The 13,836-nt window shown below is 42.3% G+C and overlaps 1 protein-coding gene across 1 annotated transcript in view; it reads right to left on the minus strand.

Annotated features, from left to right (window-relative positions):
- The window catches only part of LOC118788372 (uveal autoantigen with coiled-coil domains and ankyrin repeats protein-like), a 35,424-nt gene extending 24,543 nt beyond the window's left edge, over positions 1-10,881 (minus strand). Inside the window, exon 1 of the mRNA XM_036544339.1 lies at positions 10,693-10,881. Coding sequence (XP_036400232.1) covers positions 10,693-10,740 — 48 coding nt within the window. The 5' untranslated portion in view covers positions 10,741-10,881. The remainder of the gene's footprint in view (positions 1-10,692) is intronic.
- Positions 10,882-13,836: the final 2,955 nt, after the last annotated feature.

Below are 13,836 nucleotides of genomic sequence, written 5' to 3' on the forward strand. Positions count from 1 at the left end.
ATCATAGAAGAGTTTTTCTTCATTTTAAACATTTTAGAGTAACAGTAAAGATATCAAAACTAAGAAATAACACAAATGGAATTATACAGTGAACTAATATAAATAAATCAAATGAATCAAAACTATCTTATATTTTAGATTCTTCAAAATAGCCAAAAAATAAAACTTAAATTTTTTGGAAAGAAATTCGTACATTGAAAAATATAAACTGTGAAAGTTAATGCCTAAGAAACAACTTTAGAGCATTTAAACAGAAGTCTTTAGATCAAAATGTCTTTGAATGCATGGTTCCCATTATCTTAATCAGGTGTGTTAAAACGTTTGACCGGTGCTGTACACCTCACACTCTGATTTAGACACCCCCATTTAACAGAGTTTATCCGGTAGAAATGATGAACGAGATGTTTGTGTGCACAGGCCCACAACAAGCACTTCCACCATCGCCCCCTCCAGGGGACCTGTGCGTAGCTGTTGGCGTAACTGTTGGCAGCCGCTGCCGTAGTTCCCCTTCCATCAGCAAATTTGTGTCCCTGTCGCCATGGCAATGCCCTGTGTGGACGGGTCAGCTGGAGGAAGAGGGGGTGGGCCCTGACCCGATAGCACGCCCCCTCCATCCCATCGCTGACAATGCAGAGGACCCAGAACAGCCTCAGCCTCTCCTCGGGGCCTGTTTCTCAGCTGAGAAGCCACTAAACAAAGGAAAACAGGCCGGAGCTGCCTGGCTGAGAGGAGAATCTGATCCTCTGATCTGATGCCCCCACACTCCCCTACGGGAGAGCTGCACAGGGCAGTCTGATTTAAACCATGCCAGTGCTGTGTCTGCTTTGCCAGTTACATGCTCAATGAGTCATTTATCAAAGCAAGGCCAAAAGCAGATTCAGAGAGCGGCATGAGTCACCGTTTCAGGAAGAGCGCTTCCGTTTGGAGAACACGGCGGGATGAGCGCGGGATTAGCACGGGATTCCCCCCCGTCGCCTCGCATGCAAGAACAACAGGAAGAGGCCCGGTCCGGGCCAGAGGGGGACGGGGGGTGTGCCAGCACCCAGGACGGTCCACACGGCACACTGCAGGGGTGGCGGAACCTGGATCCTCCGTCTGAGAGCCCTGTGGAGCGGAGGCATCGGCCCAACACGCAGGGCCACACGGGCTTCTCTACAGAGCCTCATGCCTAGATCACACAGCACCAACACGGTCCACTGCACACTGTGTAATAACAACACAGCTCTCACTGTACATATATACGGGTATTTTCCACTGTTCACACGACTAATACTGCAGGAGTACAGGAGCAAGTAGGGCACAGGGCATAGCCGTTTGTAACTGAATATACAATTTCAACACTGTGCTGGATTCTCAGGAGTTCTGTAGTTTTGTTGTTTTTTTTTAGTGTGGTCAGGACACAGCACCTGCACAGCAGAATCCCAACAAGTGCCATCTATAAAAAGTGCCATCTATAAAATCCAGTGTGTGTGTATGCGTGTGGGTATGTTGCTCTTCAGTGTGGAGGCAGACTGTGGGAGGGGGTTATGAGAAAATGAGCTCAGGAATGAAACCTAATTGCTACAGTACATGACAGTGTTATTACAATGCCTCTGCAGTCACTGGGCAAACGCTCCCCTGCTGTGATCACAACATTCCCAACTGATAACGCAATTCTCAGCCAAGCCCAACTTTTAAAATGACCTCTTTCAATCCAACTCCAAACAGGCAGTAAATAATCAGCCAGTAAATAATCAGCGTTTAACAGAGGTGAGAGAAGCCTCATTCACTCTACAATTCCATAGCCAAAGTGACAATAAGCAGATGAAGATGTAAGCACTTCCTGTAAGCGAGCAGCTCTGCTCTCCTCCACCTCCCTCCTCTGTTGAGCCTCAGCCTTGAAACCTGAGTCGTTTGTCCTTCCGTTCACTGTCTGTGCTGGGGAGCAGTGGAGCAGGGCGGCCTTGAGGCCGGGGCGGAGCCTGAGGTCCCAGAGGCACAGAGCCGCCCCACCCCCCGCCGGGGAGAGGGAGGCTGGATCGGGTTCCTGCCGCAGTGCGTTTGGGGACATCTAAGAGATAACTCACAGTACCATCACTCTCACTGGTTTCCTCTACTCATCTACTCAATATTGTAAAACAAAAGGGAGGAGACGTAACCTTCAGCTGCCAGGTCACTGATAAATTACTTGGATTAGTATCCAGATTCTTATTAATGAAACAACAGCTTTTTCCCCTCAGGCAGTTAGGCTCCTCAACTCCTCGCTGCCCCCTCCTCCCCTCCTGCACCTGCACAAGAACAGACCCCCAGGAGCACAGCATGCTCCTGCCCACTCCCCTGGACTGAGCCACTTTAAAAAGTATAAGCTGTTTACATATTTACTTGCACTCTCTGCCTGCCACCTTCCAATCTGATGTCGTGTTACTTTGTCTATTTATTTATTGTCTTGGTTTCTTGTCTATTTATTGTCTTGTTATTGTCTATTTATTGTCTTGTGTATTTATTCAGTTGTATTGAATGTAGCACCATGGGTACCAGGGAAACATTATTTCAACCTTACTGTATACTGCATATGGATGGGCTGACAATAAAATCTCTCTGACTCTGAACAAGAAAAAGCCTGGCTTATTTTCTCAAATCAATATTCATAAAGGAGCACCTAAGAAGCCAGCATAAAATAAGAAATAATATCAAAGAATTATCAACTTTCCTGAAAGTGAGACAGAACACAGGTCTCCTTTCAGGAAGTCTTCAGTTAAATTGATATAGCTGGAGTTTCATCCGGCACTTTGGGGAAAAGCAGGGAGCTATTGCTCAAATATCTGATCCTGATGTCAGACAGAATATGTTAATATCAGCGTGTCTCTGAGAGGAAGTGCACCCAGCTCAGTACAGCCAATAAGAGCTGATCCACGCACACACCCTTTGCACCGTTTTAGCACCACACAGCCAGGTTTTATACACAGAGCCGATAAACGTTGCCAAGTGAAGAATGGCACATTTCAGCTCTGCAGGTGGAGGAAAAAGCACTGTTTTCACCCAAGGATGCTGGCTGCTTTGCCTCCTTTTCTATGGATTAAAAAGACTCTCCTTCAGAGAGCCAGGGGTCACCCACATCTCGGCCATTAACAGCAGGGACGTGCACTGCACAACAGTACTTTGCGTGTTCCAGCGCTGCTAGTTTCAATGGTTTAACGTTCACTAAAACACAATAATTTCAAGCACTTATTTTAATAATCCTGATCTATCTCACATGTAGGTGCAATACAATCGAGTGTGATTAGCCAGATACTAAGGGTCCAGTGTTATAGCATATGCAGAGCGAGTTTCCCTGGTAATATCATGACGCAGTGTGGAGCACCTACATTACTTCAATTCCACATATACCTTAACCAGGGATGTGTATTTCAAATAATCTTATTTTCAAATATGCAATCACTTCCAAGCATGAATATCAGATACAGACTGCCCCCAACCACATGAATCACTCTGCAAAATTCCTGATATCTTTGTGAGAACAATGACTCACTGCAGAGACACACATTCACTTGCACCTTCATACAGGAAATTTCTACAGCAAACTGATTCTATTCAGCGTCCTTCAGTTCTTGATAAATACTAATGACAAAGAACGCAGCTGCAGCTCTAGGTTACTATTCTTCAATCTAACCGACAAGCATGTTATTACCGTTTCCTGTAACTGATTTGCGATGTCGCGGTGGAATATTTTCGAATAGTTAGTTTCCTGTGGGGTCATTCTTTGTACGTTCAATCGCTGATAAAAGGGGTGGCGGTAGGGTTAATTTCCTTCGAAATGTCTCCTGATGTTTGCCTTAAGGAGAATAGTTTCAGTTCTGTCCTTGAATAGCCTTCCAAAGAAGAAATACTGGCAGCCAAATATGATCCAACACATTGTAATTTCACAACCTTTTTGGCATTGGTGGACAGACCTAGCAATATTTCATTCCTAATGAACTGATCTGCAATTTTTATGTGTGTTAGGTAACAATGAATGTCAACATTGAAAAAAGATTTTCTTCAGTTTTTGATCTTTGAGATAAACTAGTAAAAAAGAAACACAGTTAAAAAAAAAAAAAACTAGTTCCTTAAAATCTCCCAAGACATATTTCCTGTATTCAATGCAACATTTATAACTGATCTGAAAGGGCTGAGTTTGCTGCTGCAGCTCTTCAGATTCATCGCTTCAATTTCGCTGGCTAACCACAGACGGGTTCCAATCCCCTCCGCTCCCGAGTGATTAAAAGGAGCGGTGAAGGAAAGCGGTCCACCATGACTCCGAGCATGGCGTGTAATCCCCACCCTTACCGCTTCCTTATCGTCCGTTCGGAATTAGGATCACGAGTGCAGCTTCTGTACCGAGGGGGGGGGTGTCTGACAGACATCTTTTATCAGTGACTGCAGCCTCATTATGGCCGCAAAACAGCCTCCCAGTCGATTCTAGGCAGCAACGTGGCGTGGGAGTAAAGAGCCAGGAATATTCCCGTTAGGGTACTGCTGTTGTACCTTTGGGCAATGTACTTATCAAAACTGCCTCAATTATTAATACCCAGCTGTATAAATAATATGGATGATATCTTGTGTGTGTGCTGTGCATGTCACTCTGTAGAAGACTGTCTGCTGAGCAAACGTAAGTAAGCATAATTCTGCCCGTATCTTCCCCCCCACAGCCACCACCTAGGGGCTCAACTGTTCTACAGCTCTTGGGATCAGCCATGAAAACACAAGTACACCATGAGCAAACAAGGACAGACTAACAGTACTGCCACACCGTCATACTTTAACATTAGTATCAAACTGGACACGATCGTGAGAGTACAGCACAAAGCAAACCCAGCCTGATGCGATTACCTCACAAGTTCGGGCTGCAAATTCCACAGAGGCCAGTGGTACGTGGAGAATGTTCTAATTGAGAGATTCGTCAGTATTAACATTTTCCAGATTACTAGCCTCAATCCCGCAGCACCCTAATTAGTAGATGACAGTCAGAAAGCCAGCTCGACGCTGACGGAGTGTTAAAGAACCAGAAAATGTCTCTGGGCCGCAGGGCTTCATTCATAGACACTTTGACAGGAACAGCTCCATTCCGTGAACTGAATGTGCTTGGATGGTTAGTGTTCCCTGCAGCTGAGACAGGCCTAATCAATACGTCCACCGAGCAGAGCTAAACACATCTCTGGGATTTTCATGGTTGCACCCTCGGAAGAGCCAAAGTCAAAATCCTGTGAAACACTGCCCTATCTCAGCTCATAGACGAACACTCCAAACCATATCTGTTACTATGGTCACACCATCAACCAAACATTAATCATTTTACTTTCTTCCTCTTCTTTTCGAGGTGTGAGGGGGAATTCTCATATCTCCATGCATCAGTGTCTGTGTGCTGATCCTCTGAGTAAGCACTCAGTCACATAAAACTCGATCAACTGAATCTTCCATTGTTTTTTCCTCTCCACATTCTCTGCCCTCATTTCTGTCAGTGTGAACTAATGTATGTTTAAATCTGTGCAGTGACTTCAACACTCCCTGACCCCTGCTCATAAAACGCTCCACCAGCCACAGTCAAACGTGAGGCAGTGGTTCAATTTAACCGACGCTCCCACAAACTTATGAACTGTGGAATCAGACGGCTGAACTCCCCAGTGTAGATAAATACACTCCCACAGACGAGGAGGAGTGTCGAAACACATGCCCTTTCTGCCATTTCACACTCTGACACTTATGAAAACATTCATCAAGAGGAAAAACTCAGAGCCAGATTGAAAGAAACAGCCTGGCCACAATGAGGCTGAACTGCTTGTTTTAGTTGGACAGGGCAGTTTTGTTCCAATTGATTATTGAAACTTGGTATGTAATTTCAGCACTGTTAATGGCGAGCCTTGTTTTGGAAGTATTACAATTCCTTCAAATGCATGCAGCCAGTATTCCGCTGCCTGCGGGATTCAAATGGGAGGATGCAAAGACAGTAGTATTATTTCTGCCACTGAACATGCGTTTTGGTGAGACAACCACTTTCCATTTCTGTCAGGAGTTCTGTGAAGTGACGTACTGATTTTAAAGTGGGTTAATCACAAAACAAATGAGATAAGATTGATGGAAGGGTTGAGACATTACTCAGAGAGCACTGTAGTTACCTCAGCACGAATACAAACCACATTTTGTGAGGATGTTTTGGAAGGGGTTGCTTTGTTCCTGTTAAATATGACAGGATAATGCTTTGTGCTAGCTCATGTGGGCCATGTGAGGGATGCTCTGTGTATGTCCCCTCCCCCCCAGTAATCCAGCATCTTTAAGACACACTACAACACACTTCAGTGCACACTATCTGTTCCCCAAGCATGGCAGACAAAGGCTTTCAGCAGAACGGCCTGTTTTAACCTTACAGGCTCTTCCGAGAAACAGTCACTTAGACCATAAGGGCTTTCCACTATGAACACAGCTCTGCTTGAGGAGAACCAGGTTTTGTTTGTGACCGGAAAAATGATTCCCACATTTCAATTCTGAAAGGTATGGGCTCTCTTAAAGATAAAAGAAATCTACTGCAGATGGAGGAGTTTTTAGTACACCAGAATGAACAGTACAATTCAGAAGGATTCACTACATTATTGTCATTTAGCAGACGCTCCTATCCACCATACACAGGCTACCTTTTTTATGCATTTATACAGCTGGATATATACTAAGGCAATTGTGAGTTAAGTACTTTGCCCAAGGGTACAACAGCAGTGTTCCAACAGAGAATCGAACCAGCAACCTCTCAGTTAATAGCCCTGTTCCTTACCACTGCACCACACTGCTGCCCCAACCAACTCCACTGTATCAGTACAGTTGTCAGTGTCACTGTGTGTGTGTGTGTGTGTGTGTGTGTGTGTGTGTGTGTGTGTGTGTGTGTGCGCACGCACGTGCATGAGCGTGTGCTGACCGGCTTACACGCGCACACACCCACACACATATCCACTCACACTCATACTCTTTCTCTCTCATACACACACACACACACACACACACACACACCTGGGATTTCACACATCCATTCCCACTGAGAATCCGTGGGGACATTGCACAGCACAGCTGTTTGAACTCTACCCTCTGCCAGTCTGGAAGATGTTCGGTAATAACCAGCGTCTCAACAGAGCCTCATCTGACAGAGGAACCAAGCACACTCTACCTGCTTTACACACATCTCCACCCACCTATGGAGGAACACAGACATCTCTGTAAGAACAGCAAATTCTTCTCCTGAGGGCATGAGGGCTCTCTGAGCCTGCTGTATGGGAGGGGGGGTTACGCAGCATCATCTGGATTAGGAGTGAACCATCCCACACAGAGAGGCAGACTCCACTGCAGCCCCTAAGACTCCTGGCTACGAACGTTCACAAACCCCAAATTAACAATAAAGCACAAACCACCTCTGGAGGGAAAGAGAGAAAAAAAGGGAGAATACGTGCATGTTTCACATAGAAGGATGCTGTTCTTATAACAAATGCTCTAATTCCTGAAATTGGCCATTAAAAGCAGATGTGTAGTTAAGTGTCCTTCAATCCTTCAGTTTGAACCCTGTGCTGGAACCCCTGTATCTCCTACAATGGTACAAAAGAAGGTCTCTGCATGAACACCAAAAGCATTACATGCATTTTCTGGCTGTTTATATCAGATGTACTGAGGTCACCCTGACAAAGGAAACATTTTCCACCATGGACATGTGAGTTCTAAGATCTCATGAAAACACTGCAACACATTGATTTTTATACAGCAACTGTACATATTCACCATTTAATGCTGGATAAGCCAAACTCAAAGAAATCTCACATTCAATAACAGTATTTTACTGTGCTGCCAAGCCATGCTCGCTGCCAACATGTTTAGGCAACATTCCTGCAACGCTAAATCTGCCAAAGTATTTAAGCCAGCAACTGCCACAATCTAAGCTGGGATCAAAGTGCACTCTGGTTACCCTCTTCAAAGGAGCCTAGTTTCAGGGGATTTTTCTGTGACATTTTATAAATCTTTTGTTGACATTTCTAAGATATTTCAGCTGCCATTTTCATTTTTTTTTTTTTTTCGAACCCCAAATCCATAAAGTGCTGTTTAAATAAAAAGTTAAAAGTGTGAAACTGATTATCTGGTAACTGATGAAGCTCTGACATTAAAGAGTGGGGAGCCAGTACACAGAAGATCAATAGTCTTACAATCACCTCTCCTTTTCAGCCTTCAATACAACAGCTATATCTGAATTCATGAAGTCAAGAGGTCTATAAGCACATAAGTGCTGAAGTAACCAATATGAGTGTGTGTGAGAGAGAGAGAGAGAGAGAGAGAGAGAGCGCATCATATATATGCCAAAGCGCTTAAGGGGATGAAGTCCACCAAATGAAAACAGCAAACTAAATTTTACTCACAACACTATAAATGGTGTACTAATTTACTTTATGAAAATACAAATTTAGCATATTTTTGTCCTCTTGGCATGTTTTTTTTCTGAAAACCATGGAGATATCTAAAAATAATGGGTTGGGAGTCGGGGACAGCTGACCTCAAAAAGCTGGAGGGTTTTAGATGGTCTAAAGAAGGTTCGGGGAAAAATCCAGATGCAAACTGGCATCTTCAAAAGTGCCTCAGCGGTACTCTGTGTGGTATGAATTGGAGGGGCATTCAGAATGCAAGGCCACACTGCAGTGTAAGGCACTCAAATGGACTGGAAAACTGGTCAGGTTTAAAGCCCCAGCGTTCAGGTGGAAGGATTTCTAAAGCATTCTACATACAGTATATTCATGGCAAAAGAATCCAACAATGTGGCGTTCTCTTCCAGCTATTATACAAAATACGTATTATGTGTGTATATGTGTGAGTGCTAGTAAATTACACATGCACACAACTGAACAGAGGCGTCAGTTGTCAAACACATTTCAAAGCAGGCAATGTGATCATTTGATTCAAAGAGACTTCTGGGTGCATCTTTTGGGACCAGCAAAGAAGGGATAATTTCACAGTTCTGATCTTTCGTCTGCAAGAACAATGAAAGAGGTTTCAAGGTCTGAATCAGACAATTTGTTTGCCAATCAGTCCTTTAGTAACGCTATGCATCACATATGCCCGGTGTTTTATCCTACAGTCACTTTGACAGACGACACACACACCATGTTCATCTCAGGACAAAGGGAAGGCAGGTCAGAGCGCAGTTAAGACATTATCCTCTGTACGAAGACAAGTGAGAAGGCACAATCAGTTTCAAAAACACGTTGCCGACTTTCACAGGCAGTTACTGATGGCACACCATTCCAGCATATTGATCACCTAGTTATTCTGGCAGCCTCAATTGCACCGTCAACTGCAAATTTCAAAGCTGTAAAAACTTTTTCAGAGCTGTCAAAGCATGCCATCAACGTCAGTAATGACACCTTCCAAAACATCAAGAGGTCTGCCTCTTTCACTTCAGTGCATTAACTAAAAGCCTAGCAACCAAAGGCAAGAAGCATGACACAGTGTAGATGTTTACTTTATACTTTATATAGGGGTGTATGAGGCCATGCGTTTCTTTGCTGACACTAATATGCAGCTGTGAGAAGTGTTGTAATCAAATCATAATTACATGTGGGCCGGTGATCCGAATCCTTAAATTGCCGTTTGATTTGCACTGCGAGGTGATGAGGCTTTGCAGCACTGGCACGTGTTCCAGGTCCTGGTTTATCCAGCTGAGGATAAACTGTTATTCCACTTAACGCTTCATCGGCCGTGATCCCCTGGCATGGCCAGGTAATTTCAGTTTCCAATAAATGAGTTATTACAGATTTAGCCTTTTAAAACCTTTTTTCATCGCGGTTTTATATATACTTAGTGGATAAATATTCACAACCAATTTCCGATACATCAAGGGAGAGAAATTTTTTTATTAGAATATATGCTTGCAAGTGTCAGTCCTGGTTATCAAGTGTCAATCAAAACTAGGCTCTTCTCCAGACAACCCTTTCTTTCGAGTTTTTGCGACATAAAATTAACTAGTACGTTTAGTTACCCTTGTAAAATAATAATAATAATAATAATAATAATAAATAAATAAATAAATAAAACACAGTTCATAAAGGAGTGAAACAGCCAAACAGTTGTCATGGTCAACTAACGTTACCTACCTGTAGTTGTTGCGAACACAGGCGCGAACAGATAATGTTAACCTGTCTCCTAGAAACTAATACTGACTTATTCTACGTTACCGATTTTGAAACTTATGTTAGCTAGCAAGTTAGCTGGGTGGCCTTTCAGTGTTCTGTGCTGGTGCCCATATATGACACATACTTCATACATCCACAGTTAGACAAACGCTAAATGCATTTAATGTAATGTTTAAGCACAAGAGCCAACGAAGGACATCTGAATTTGGGGAAACACCTCGCTTGCTAGCTAAGATATCAAGCTAGCCAGCCTGATGACAAACGGGCAAAAACAAATAGCAAGTTCACAGACCGAGTTGGTCTAACAATTTGACAGGTTAAACAACGAGCTCAGAAACAATAACTTAACATTTCAATCAGGTATAATGAGTAGTTCACAAACTAGAAAGATAACTTAATGCATTCCGTTTTACAGGTATCACGCCTGCCTGAATCATACATATGTGGTCAGTTAGCTTGCTCGCGTTAGCTCGGTTGCTTGTGGTTGTAGACAATACATGAACTGGGCTCTCAGAAAGTTTCAACTTACAGTGATTGCAACTTCGTGTTTCTTAAACCTGTACTTCAGACTCTTCATGTTCAGGAAAACACCGTCGCCGCTACCGTAGTAAGTTAAAAACTGCGATCTCACTGTTTACAACGTTATGGACTAATCTGCTGTACGATTCTAAAGTTATTTTACAAACCAACACAACTTTCCTTTTCTCTATAGCTAAAAACTTGCACCTGACGCGTAGACCACTGAGTCCATCGACCTGTTCTGCAACTGATGCGCCTGCGGACCAATGACGAGGAGATTGATGACGCATATGTGGGCTTTGGCCAATCATATGCGATTTAGGGAAGGACTTCCTCATGATTTAAAACCGCGCCTTCGATTTTTGTATTGGGAGAGAACTACCTGAGCTGCGGCTACCTGCCGAGGTGTCGGATAGACTCAGGCGAAATTGCTGGGATTTTACCCGCCCATCCTGCAACCTCATCGTGTTTCTGTTGAATATAATAACCATTGGAGCATGCTGTGTATGTTTGTCAGGAACCGTTTAGGTTGTAAAGGGCAATCTCTAGGACATGATAACAACAGTGTGAAAACAAACCAGCTCAGGAAGGAAAGGTGAGGGGCTGTAGCCTGATTTTAGTGTAACCGTGTGCTGACCTTGTACAATATAATTATTTGTATTTGCCAGTAATATCCATAATATCCCAACTCACAAGACACAGTAAGTAATGTAGAATATATAATTATAGATAAAGTCATGCTGGCCCATGTATGATTCCATAGCACCTGGCACCTCACATAGGTAAGGGATGAAGTCACCCCAGTCTGTTCCTAAAGGGGAAAGGGGACTTATTAGTTATGCAAGTGGAACATTGAATGAGTGGATTTTCTTCTTAAATTTGTGATTTTTTATCCATCCATTATCTTTAATCAAGGATGTTTAGAACTACCTAAGTTTTATTCGCCACGGCACAATTTTAATATGAACTAACACCTTAAACAATCAGTCTCAGCTTCTGGATTAGATTGCATTTCTCATTATGTCTTACCTGGCTCAGACTAATACGAATATTAAAAGTGCTTTACAAAACATGATTTCTCATGGGTATGGAAACCTGTAGATTCATATATGAAGACAAGACAACATTGCAGTACATCTCTCTGATGCAACATGCCCTGGAATACACCCCTATACTCCATGACCCGTCAACCTGGCCCTGGCCTATTTTATTGCCTTCTTTACTCGCACTGGTGTTATCACCTGATTCCTAACGATGTTTTTTAACCTAAGGCAGCATTGCTCTGGTCACAGAAGCACAAGAATGATGCTGAAATTTAAACAAAACCATCCCTCATCCTCATCAACCATACATGATTGTTCCTGTTCTAAATCTGTTTCTTTTATTTGGTTAAACTTTTTTGTTTGTGAAATCTTGTTTTTCATAACACATGCATTCTGTTCTATATTAATCATGCACAAATCCCATTGTGGATGCCACTGATGGTCTGCAGTTGCTGCTGAACAAGGCATAAGGGCTAAAAGCAGGTAACAGGTATGACATATCCATGAGTGCAGACGGGGACTCCACCTGAGTAAAACACTAATCCAGGCCAATATGGTTTACAGGTTTCATTGTTTAATGCACCATTTTTACAGTATGGTGCTCATTTTTTAAATAACATGCAGATTATGTTTCCACCTCATCTCAGTTGCTTTTATCTGCAGCTATTTCATAGAATTTTGAAATATGAAATATTTTGTGGGAGAAATAAAATTGTTAGCCAAACAGTGAGCTGATGGCAAGGCAATTGACTTGTGTAAAGAGAACATTTGGAATAGACCAAGTAAAAAACATTCACATATTGCTGCAGTATACTGCATATACATAAACGTATGCACATTCTGTTCTGTTTAACATTTTAATGGAAAACCACATTGTATAAAGAGCAAATGTGTCAGGTTTTGTGTTGTAGTGTAAGCAGGTGGAATATGATTCTTTTGCACTCTGTGGCAAAATGAAGCCACTTTCAATATACATAGTCTTGGATTTATATTTATATTCATTGTTCCATTGTTTGCATTCATTGATTTATATTCATTGTTTTCCAAAAGTGACAGCTTTGATGTGAGGAAAATACTAGTTGTAGTTTGCTCAAAAAATAATGTATATACACTAATGAGACCTGCATTTTTTAGGCTTTAAGCTTTCAACTGGAAAAAAAGAATTTTGCACTTTTCACACAAACAAGATGCAAAGGTCATTGACAAGGGCAACAGTAAAAATATACACATGACATTAAAACTGACATTTTAATTGCTGGGGAAATGGAACAGAAATTTATTTCAGGAGTTAATTTAATTTCAGCCTTTAAACCTGTTGATTTAAATTGGTAAATAAAAGTATGGAGACAGACAAACTAATAAATTATTAACTCCAAACTCCAACAGGGAAATTTTTTTCAATTATTTATATAACAAGCACAGCTTCCATTTCACATGGCACACTCTGCAATGCAGTGTAAGGCGAGTTCATAGTGGGCCAACTTATGAGATAAAATATTGCTGTCATTACAATAACCCTTAGAAGGGTGAGCTGGTCTTACCAGAAGGTTGAAGGTTCAAATCCCATGCAATGCAGTATCACCTGATCATGTGTGTTCCTACAAATGAAATTGTTTGTTTATGACTTAGTATATAGTACATACACAACTAATTATTCTTAAAAATATGTAAATCTTTTTGTATTATCTTGTTTAAGCAATTCAAATAAGTAAAAATAACTTTAATAGACATACCTTCACCTGCAGCTTTCTCTGGAAACAAATGCATTTCTAACAACCCATACTTTAAAAAAAGAATCAACCACTTATAGTAGTGAAATGGCAAATCCCTAGTGCCTTCCAAGAGGTTCAATCAGCAAGGTGCCCATCTTGAATGCAGGCTGAGCCCTTTGGCTTGGGTTCAATCCCAGCTGTCCAATCAGCTAACAGTGACCACCAGTGGAACATCTTGGCTTTTGTACCAGTAGGGATACAGGCACTTAGGTCATCGTCCTCATCTCACCCGCTCTCAGGCACCCTGCAATTAGACATTGTGGGATGTGTAGTGTGGAAAAAATGTGTAGTGTGAAAAATTGACCTCAAATAAGTGTATCAAAGGATTACATTTGTCTT

Source organism: Megalops cyprinoides, chromosome 13, assembly GCF_013368585.1.
Source record: "Megalops cyprinoides isolate fMegCyp1 chromosome 13, fMegCyp1.pri, whole genome shotgun sequence".
NCBI classification, from domain to species: domain Eukaryota; kingdom Metazoa; phylum Chordata; class Actinopteri; order Elopiformes; family Megalopidae; genus Megalops; species Megalops cyprinoides.